At 40.9% G+C, this 9665-nt stretch overlaps 1 protein-coding gene across 1 annotated transcript in view; it reads right to left on the bottom strand.

Annotated features, from left to right (window-relative positions):
- Positions 1 to 227: 227 nt before the first annotated feature.
- The window catches only part of FSHR (follicle stimulating hormone receptor), an 89610-nt gene continuing 80172 nt past the window's right edge, over positions 228 to 9665 (bottom strand). Inside the window, exons 9-10 of the mRNA XM_009333611.1 lie at positions 7740 to 7925; positions 228 to 1455 (exon numbers count right to left, since the gene is read on the bottom strand). Of these exons, the coding sequence (XP_009331886.1) occupies positions 228 to 1455; positions 7740 to 7925 (1414 nt within the window). The remainder of the gene's footprint in view (positions 1456 to 7739; positions 7926 to 9665) is intronic.

Below are 9665 nucleotides of genomic sequence, written 5' to 3'. Positions count from 1 at the left end.
CTACAAGGACACTTTGGCACATACTGAAATTTTGTTCATTGTCCTTCAAGAACTGATGAAGATAATGTGTCATCTCTGATGGCTGTTCATTGAACAAAAATAGCAAAGTGGAAATAAAAATGTTTTCCCATAAAAAATAAGTTTACATGCTATGCTGAAGTCATTATTCAAATTCACAGTTGAAAGTGATTATCACACTGCCTCAGACACAAATTCATGCAAGCTTTTCAGTTCAAGTGATTCATAGGAACCAATGAATAAATAGTCCCATCACTGTTTTTTGATGCAGGAGGGCAATGGCCATTTCTCATGTGGAAATTATGAGCAGATGAGGAGGTCTCTGTTCTGTAAATCTGGGCTTGCATTTCACAGCAACCAAACTTGCTCAGCAGAATGAAGAAATCCCTTCGGAAAGTCTTTGTGAAAATGGCATAGAGGAAAGGGTTAGCACAGGAATTGATGGGGTAAAACAAAACCAGAAGGATCTTGGATTTGGACACTGTGATGAGAGGAACCTTGAGTGAGGCTGATATTGCAAAAAAAGATATTGGTGCCATGCAGAGGAAGTCCGTGAAGATCAGTATGGCCATGCGCTTGGCAATCTTGGTGTCACTGTTTGAAGAGATGACATTAGGGTTTCTCACAGTAAAGTAGATGCAGATGTAGCAGGCACATATGATCACAAATGCAAGTACATTCAACACTAAAAGAAATATAACATAAGCCTGAGAAAACGGTGTTTCTATATCCATGGGCAAACAGATGCTGACCTTCATGTAGCTGCTGACTCCAAATATGGGAAGAAGTGCCACCGTGAAAGCAAACATCCAACCAAAAATCATTATAATCACAGCATGACGAAATCGAACCTTGCGGTCCAGTTGCATGGCGTAGGTGATGGTGTGCCACCTTTCCAGAGTTATCACAGTCAGCGTGTAGACTGAGAGTTCACTTGCAAACACGGTAAAAAATCCTGCAGCATTGCATCCTGCCCCAGTTTGCCAGTCTATGGCATAGTTGTAATACTGGCTTTTGGTCTGGATATCTACAGATGCAATAAACAGCAGATAGATACCTATGCAGAGATCTGCAAATGCAAGATTGCACATTAGAAAACGAGGTACGGTGAGTTTGTATTGACTGCTTATTAAAATAATGAGGACAACAATGTTCCCAGTGATAGCTAAAATGTTGATAAACCATATCAGGACTCTCAAAATGTTGTATCCCATGATATCTTCACATGGATTGAAAGCGTCAGGTTTAGGTGAGCAAGCTACGTTAACTACTTCATTGCATAAACCATAGTCAAATTCATTCTCTGCTGGGTCAAATCCTATGCCATAGTTGGAAATATAATCTTCAGCTGGAGATCGCCTATGTATCTTATCGCCAGGCTGCTCATCAAGGTCTTGCTTGTCCTGAGATATGCTACATATCGGATGTAATTCAGTGCTGAAATTGTAAAAAGAGTAAAGTTGGAAACTAAGAAACACAGCACAAGGCATACAACAAACATGAAATCATCCAGTTTCCATTAACAGCTCAGTTTTTCTGGTTAGCTGATTATATAGACTACCCTGGAGCTTGAAATTAATAGTCTGGTTGGTCCCTATTTATAAAATGTTACACGAAAATGTAAATGATTAGGAAACATCATAAAATGTAAGGGAAAGGAAAGCCTGATGTTTGCTTTACTGGCATTCATGATGCAATTATCCACCTGGACAGACGCATTCTGTAAGAAGCTGTCCTTATTTCAACTGAATTTCTCATATAACCTGTCACTGATAAGCTGATTCTTGCATGGGGGTAACACGTGATGATGAATTCCTACATAAGACTGGGCTTTGAAGAATGAGTCAATTCAGCTGTGCCCATAAGGAGTCTGCATAATCACAATAATGATACTATCCCTTAGTATTACTCTCAAATTCCCTCTTTCCTAAAGTTTTTGGCAGTCAGTGTGCCATATTCAATGTTGTAACTCCTTCAGGGCACAGAACAACTCCAGTTTGTGCCATTCATTTTGAGTATCTCATATTATATTGGTAACTGGCCATTAACACAAATAAATAGCATAAACAAGTTCATGCAGTCTTCCAGATAATCTCTAGAAGCCAGCCAACACAGATACAAACATAAGATGTGGTAGAACATTTTGCTTAAAAACTGTTTTTCAAAGAAAATGGATTTGAAACCAAGCGAAGTGAAGCAAAGCCAAGCCAAACCAAATGAAACCACGCCACACTAAACGAAACCAACATTTCTGGAGAAACAGTACCTGCTTTTGCTTCTGTCAGAAAGTCTTTTTTAAACATTTTACATATTTTAGAAAAGGTAGATGAAGGAAATAAAGGAAAAGAGTTTCAAGAAAAAATGTCTTTGAAGGTAAAACAAGTATTTTTTGACAATTTTGTGTTTGGCTTTATTTGCTAGACAATTAACTCTATGCCCTTCTTCTCCATGCCGAGACCAAAGGAAGAAACAAATGTTTTGGCTGAGATGATAGGAAGATGATCAGCTCCATCAAGCTAAGAAATATCAAGGCGTGTTAACAAGAAATAAAGTGTCAGACTTTATCAACTGCTTCTCCTAGGCTGCCTTTGAAGTTTGGTGTCCCAGAAACTTGTATCCATAGCTTTGCATAAAATGGATCCAGACCTAATCTGAGTTAGGGAATAAAGCAGCTGACAATGTGTTGCAAAACCAAGACAGTTCTGCTCTGCCTATTTTCGTCTACAGCCTAGACAGCAATTTAGGTGTATAATTTCTAGGACAGGACCCCAGCTTACCTTCCACCCTGACTTGCAGTACAGTTGAAAGCTTAGCTTTCTAGGCAAGTTAGGCTGAAATTGTTAAACAATTGGTAGCAGCTTAAAAGGGAGAATTCTTTTTTGTAACCTAATTTTACCCTTTGAATTTGTGCAGTCACTACATCTTCCAAAAATCAAGTTTAAAAGTTCTGCAAGAAAGGAAAACTAATGAAGGCCCAGCACCAGAAGGTGAGGGAAATTTCCTATGAGGTCCTGAGCATCCTCTGCTATTATCAATATTTTTTATCTTGCCTGTCAACAGAGGCAGAAAACTGATTTTCTGTGAGGTCAAATATGCACTATGGAGGTCACAATAGCAATAACAAGGCATTACATTTTGCTCCCCTGTGTTCTGCTCGCGTAAGGATGAGTGAGGGGTCCAGTGTATTGATCAATATATCAACAGATCTCTAGCTGAAAGGGAACATATGCTTCCAAGGAGCAATTACAGGAGAGAAAGTCCCTCAGTTTTTAGTGCAACAGGCACTCAAGGGCACTGAAAGCTACTGCAATTGGTGGTTCTTCATAAATGAACCGAGGGAAATGTTTTTATCCAGTCATTTCTCAGCTATGAGTTAAAAATAAACCTTTTCCCAAATTATGGAGTCACTGCCTGGAGCTAAACCTGTCCCCTGATAAGTCTGCTATGTAAGGCAAATTAAATATTTCTGATTATTACAATTTATTTGTTCTTGAGTTTTTTTACAGCCAGCAGGCCCAAATAAAAGCAGGTTCCCACAGAGTTAGCTGCTCTGTTTGCTCCAAGGATGGGTGACCAGGAGTCTCCCGGCCAGTTACCTGTGCCGTAAGCAGATAAGATGGGCAGTTGCAAACTCCCAAGGGAAAGAAGAGCCATCCTCTGGTACTGACTGCTTACCGGTAATTGCCCTGGGATATTTGCCCTTTGGGCTGTACAGTGCATTCAGAGCAACAGGTTAAAACATTTTTTGTCAAGGGATGCTTGCTTCCTTTTGAAACAGTAGGTATTGTAACACAGTTCATTTATTCAGTCTATTTGTAACCCTCTGTTACTTTTTAACATTGCTTTGCTCAAGTAAACCCTCTGAAAAACAGCCTAGAGAAAGGACAACTTAAAGAATAACATTAAAATTGGCAGAGTGCTCCAACAAAAATAGACAAAAATGCCTACCTTAGTACAAGTGGTTATTTTATGTGCTTCGTCTGGATCCGGTGACAGCAGGATCTTGTGTGCTGAGAAACACGCTCAGCAGAATAAACAGTCCCGACCTAGGTTCTGTATTAAGCCCTATCTTAAACCAGTCATCCTCACTGAAAAGTGACATCAAGTGAGTTGTGAGCAACTGATACCATGTTCTCATGAGACGAGGCCCAAACACAACTCCTGATGCTGCCACGTTTTTTAAAAAAGTAGGATTTCAAGTGACAGCTCCTCCAAAGAATGATGATCAAGTGCAAGGACAGAGTCGTATCAATGTCATTCTTTCAGGCAGAAGGTGATCTTTTTGTCAAAGAAAGCCAAAAGCTTGCTGAAGTTCATAATGGTCTATGTCAAGTTGAGGGTTTTAACATCCAGCCTCTGCCCTATCCGCACTTTAAGGATATTATTTTCCAGTCACAGAAAAACGTGAGGGGAGTTCATCATACTGCACTGGGCTTGTCCTAAGAAAGCAGTTTACCTTCTGTTAGGCCAGCATCACAATATTCCAGTGTGATGAATGTACAGATCAATATTTATCATATAATCCTTCTTGGAACGGGAAAAAAAAATTCAAAATTGCCTATGTTTTAATTTGTGTCTCAGTCTGGCGGAGCTGTGCTTGATGTGACATCCTCCAAAATTTAGAAAGCACTGCCACTGTAACAGGTTTAGGTTTTCTGTTACCACAACAGAGTCTGTTCGCTGGTGCAGATGGATTTGGGAGAGGTGATTGAGCATGATCCTCTATGGCAACTTATTTTATCTAAGGTTCTCAAATGCTGCAAAAGTCTCAAAGAGGGGAAATCTTACATAAATGGGGCAGCCAGAAAGGGGCCACACATCCCTGTCTTAATTCCTTCCCAAATTTCCCACGTGAACACCAACTGCTGCTGTGATCCTTAGAAATGCACTTCTGGGGGTGATGAGGCATCCTTTTTATCCTCCCTGGACTACCTGGAAGTATTCTGAGACCCGAACGGCCATGGGATAACGACTGTCTCCTGTGAAGGTGCACGCAAGTCAGGTCACATCACGATTCTCACCACCACAAGTAATGCCTGTTGCAATGAACCAAGCACAGCTCTCGCCAAAGAGATAATGCATGTTGTGTGATCAAGCACTGCAAACTATTAATAACTCTTAAACCACCCGAGCAGTCTTCAATGCACACGCAGCTTGTGCCAGCTGTCAAGAAAACTGCTTTGAAATGAAAGCGGATGTAGCTACTGTACGTGTGACTAATCTATTCTGAAGTGTATGGTAATACCTTCGGTATTCAAACAGAACTAAAATGCATCCATTTTCTTTTTAAGCGGGAGAGAGGATATCAGTCTCCCACCAATTTCAGTACAAGACACGTGACTGTGTGAAAGAAATTACCATTTTTAATTATGTTTTAAAGCAGTTAACAAGAAGGGTTGATCTAAATAATTGGTTCTAATAATTTTGCACTTACACTTAATATTTTTTAAAAGATATGTCTGGTAACTATTAAAAACATACATAAATACATTCAACTTTCTTCTGTTGGCCAGGGTGATACAGTTCACGTGCACATTTATTCAAGTAACCATACATCATAGAGCATCTCCAACTTGCATACTATTTCTTACCATTGCATTACACCTGATACTATAGGGAACCGTGAAGTCGTGACCAGACTTGTTCCAGAAGCAGCCCCACTGCTGCGTGGTGCTCCAGCCCAGCTCGCTGGCCATCCGCACTTGCGTTACGTGAGTTCTGCACAGTTCATTGGCATTTCTTTGCAAAATTCCTCTTGCCCAGGCTGTGGGAAGGGCTATCATTGTCTTCCTTGGCTTCTTATCTGCCAGCGCAGAAGCTTCTGAAAGTGGGGCTGTACTAAGGGGAAGTGAGTGCTATGGGCTTCAATTCCCTGGGGCAAGCATAACATAGAATCATAGAATCTTAGAATCATTTAGGTTGGAAAAGACCCTTAAGATCATCGAGTCCAACTGTAAACGTAACACTGCTAAGTCCACCACTAAACCATGTCCCTAAGAGCCACATCTACCCATCTTTTAAATACCTCCAGGGATGGTGACTCAACCACTTCCCTGGGCAGCCTGTTCCAGTGCTTGACAACCCTTTCACGTGGAAGTTATTTAAAGCCTGAGTGAGGGGACTAGATACTGAAAGCTTACCAAAAGGTCAGGACCATTTCCTCCTGTAGCTTTTCTTTGATAGTAACTCTTACTCTGTTTTTGAAAAGTCCAGTTGCCTAATTTAAGGGGTGGATTCTGGGATTTGGGTCCTGATTTGGCCCAAGCAGCCCAGAAGCCAAGTACCTTAAAAAATATGAATTATAGTGACATCAAGATCCCTTTGCAGATTCAGGACTAAACATGCTTCCATTGCACTCTTTGGCAAATACCAATTTGCCACCAGCGCTGGAAGGACTGGACCCATTTCTACTTAGCAAGCTACCAAGCACTGCATAAGCCTGCATAAGCCTGCAGAAGTATGAGAAAATGTCTCCTGCTGATAAATTGTCCTAGCAAAAAATTTAGCATTTTGGATCAAAAATGGGCAATGGGGGATGTATTCCATCAGATACTTCCCTTATCACTGCAGTCTCTACCATCAGACTTGCACTCTTTACACAGGTAGTTATGCAAACACACGTAGGTGATATTTATTAGCTATCAGCACAAGCAAGATCAGTTATCTTTCATTGCCTGGTGACAATACAATGCTAAAAGTAAAATAAATGCCTGTTATAAGTATTAAAATAGAAGCTGCTAATAGTTTATGCTTTCTCTGCATGGTTTTATTTTTCTTTGAAGTTTTAGGCAACTTCTGAAGACAATGTCTTGAATTGAAACAATGATCCATATTTTTTTTTCTGCCATGGCAAATTCCAAGTCTCTGAGGACATCCAGTAAAGGAAGAACTTCAAACTATAACAGGGGTTTCCGTAGGTACCAATTCCTCATGTTTTGCAGTGGCACAAACTCAGGAGGTGCATTAGCTAGTTAATGTGTACATTTAAAGTCTATCTGAGCAGCCAAAAACACACAATGAGAATCATTGATACCTGAAGTCTCACTGCAACTTGCTAATGGAAAATTAAAACAAGCATGGAAAATTACTTTGGGAGTCTAAAAAGACACCCCATCCTCCCACCCCCCTCTGCTGATTTGGGTATAAGGGGTCTGCTCCAGGTTAACCATTTCTGAAGTCATGTCCAAAAATGTTGTGTATGTAGACTTGACAGATAACATATCTGTGGCGTTTGATTGGGCAATGTTCCAACATCAGTGTGGCTTTCTGAGAGAAGAGTTTAAGATCACTCAGTGGTCCTGTTACCCTCCTGAATTGATGGCCAAGTATTGACCAACTTCTCTGCAAACACAGCTTTCCTTCCAGCTACCTCCTGAAAAGTTATCAAACTTTTCCTGTTGAATGTCTTCAGCGTAGCTCCAGGCTGATCCAGGATGGCAGGTCCCAATGAAAGATAGACCTATGACAGGTGGGGGCTACAGCTGCAGCTGGGGAAAATGCTGATGCTAACACAGCTATAAAAATTTATTAGCCTCCTGGAATGGAGAGGCAGTGCACTGTGTAGCATGCATAAACATGTATGTATAGTATATTTATTTACTTCTACCCATTTACTTACCTGTATTGAAGAGACCTTTCCTGTCCAAATTTTGAAGAAGTTTATTTAATTCATTATCAACTGCTGAGAAGCACCAAAAAGATAAACAAATGAAATCACTTACTTTTGTCTTTTCCAGTTTGTAAATGCACAGCAATGGCTAGGATAGGTGAAGTTTGCCTCAATCAAAGATCTAAATTTGCTTAAATCAGGAAGCTTTTTTAAATTGTATGTAGACCTTGCTCTTAGCTTCTTAATGAGTTCTAATCCATGACTTGGCAGGAAACTGATTCTCGTCCTTGAAATATCCCTTTAAGAAAAAGGAAAATCTTGGTAAAAAGTGAATTCACTTCTGCTCAACAGTGTATATGTGTTTTAGACTGTCCTACTCATTCTCAGAGTAGTGATTGGAAAGGGATCAGCTGGAAATCCATGCTGAAAACGGGATCCAGGGATAAATTAGGTATTTCTCCAGGAAACCTGAACTAATACTGCAAACAACAACCAAGTGATGTTAGTCTGGTTTGAGAAAAAAGAAAAAAAAAATCCCCAAACCCTCTGAGTAAGAATTAGCAGGGACATAAACCATTAGTGCCATATGATTCCGGGTTTAGTAAATACCCAGTAAATGCACCAATCACCCCAGAATACTGTTACAGGATAAAAAAGGCTGATGAAATCACAACAGAAGTTTGTTACATGAACATCACATCATGGGAAGGCTGCTGTGGAAAAGTCAATAAACACAAAGAGAGAAACTCACAGAGAGGTACAGATGTGAGGAGAGGTTGGGGATATCAGGTTTTGTACTCATTAGGAAGAAAGAGAGACAGGGGTGGCATGGTTCAAACTGTGAGGAACAAAAACAACTGAACATTTCCAAAGGTTTAAAAAAAAAGGAGAGCCCAGACTGAAGCGAAGAAAGGGGCAAGATTACAGGAGGTTAGGAGAGATGTATTTACGTGGAAGGCAATTACTGTGTGGGACAGGCTATCAAAGGCAGCGATGGAAGCAGCAGCTATGAATGTAGTAAAGAGAGCATTAGCGAGGCTTTTAGAAGGAAAAACATTGTGCACACACTAAATCTTGACTTGTGCCACACAGGTGGAGAAAGGGAAGAAGGACCAAGGGTGCTCCATCTCCAGGCTGAGATATACTTGGGAACCCATCCCCATGGCTCCAGGGTGTAACAGCTGGGGCAAAACGTCCTCACATTTCCCTCACTAGGGCACAAACTGTGTCCCTCAGCTCGTGACAGCAAACTCCTTTCTCTTAGCGAAACAGCAAAATGGGCTATGCAAAATCACCCTGTCCTCCCCTAGCCCATGTGCTCTTATGGTGTGAGACTGATCCAGGGTGCAGTGTTTGCTGAGGCTGCTCTGTTCTTTATTCTCTGACAAAAGAAAGGAATTTTTCCTAATCAAGGAATTGGACTGAAAATACTTGCAATTTTCTCCATGCCCCCTCCAAGATAGTTTCCAATTAATCCGTAACAGTATGATGTCAGGACAACATGTTATTTGATCTCTATTACCCAACATGCACAAATTGTTTTTATTATCGTATTGCTGCAGTAGTGTGGTGCCACATGAGGGGAAGACCTGGTTTTAGCAGCATGTAATAAACTTTAGACAGTTTCTATGTACCATACACACATTTGCACCTCTGTTCTCCATTCTAAGAAGCAAAATTAACACCAGGAAATGGCTCTGTTTGAACTCATGGTCTTTAGCTCAGGGTGGCCAAGTCTAACAAATTCATATAGAACCATAGAATCATAGAATAGTTTGGGTTGGAAGGGACCTCTAAAGGTCATGTAGTCCAACCCCCCTGCCGTGGTCAGGGACATCTTCAACTCTATCAGGTTGCTCAGAGCCCCGTCCAACCTGACCTTGAATGTTTCCAGGTGTGGGGCATCCACCACCTCTCTGGGCAACCTGTGCCAGTGCTTCACCACCATCAGCGTAAAAAGTTTCTTCTTAATATCTAGTCTGTATCTACCCTGCTTTAGTTTAAAGCCATTCCCCCTTGTCCTGTTGCAACAGGCCCT

This window comes from Pygoscelis adeliae, unplaced genomic scaffold (assembly GCF_000699105.1).
Source record: "Pygoscelis adeliae isolate BGI_AS28 unplaced genomic scaffold, ASM69910v1 Scaffold1, whole genome shotgun sequence".
NCBI lineage: Eukaryota > Metazoa > Chordata > Aves > Sphenisciformes > Spheniscidae > Pygoscelis > Pygoscelis adeliae.
This window is presented reverse-complemented; position numbering and strand designations above follow the sequence as displayed.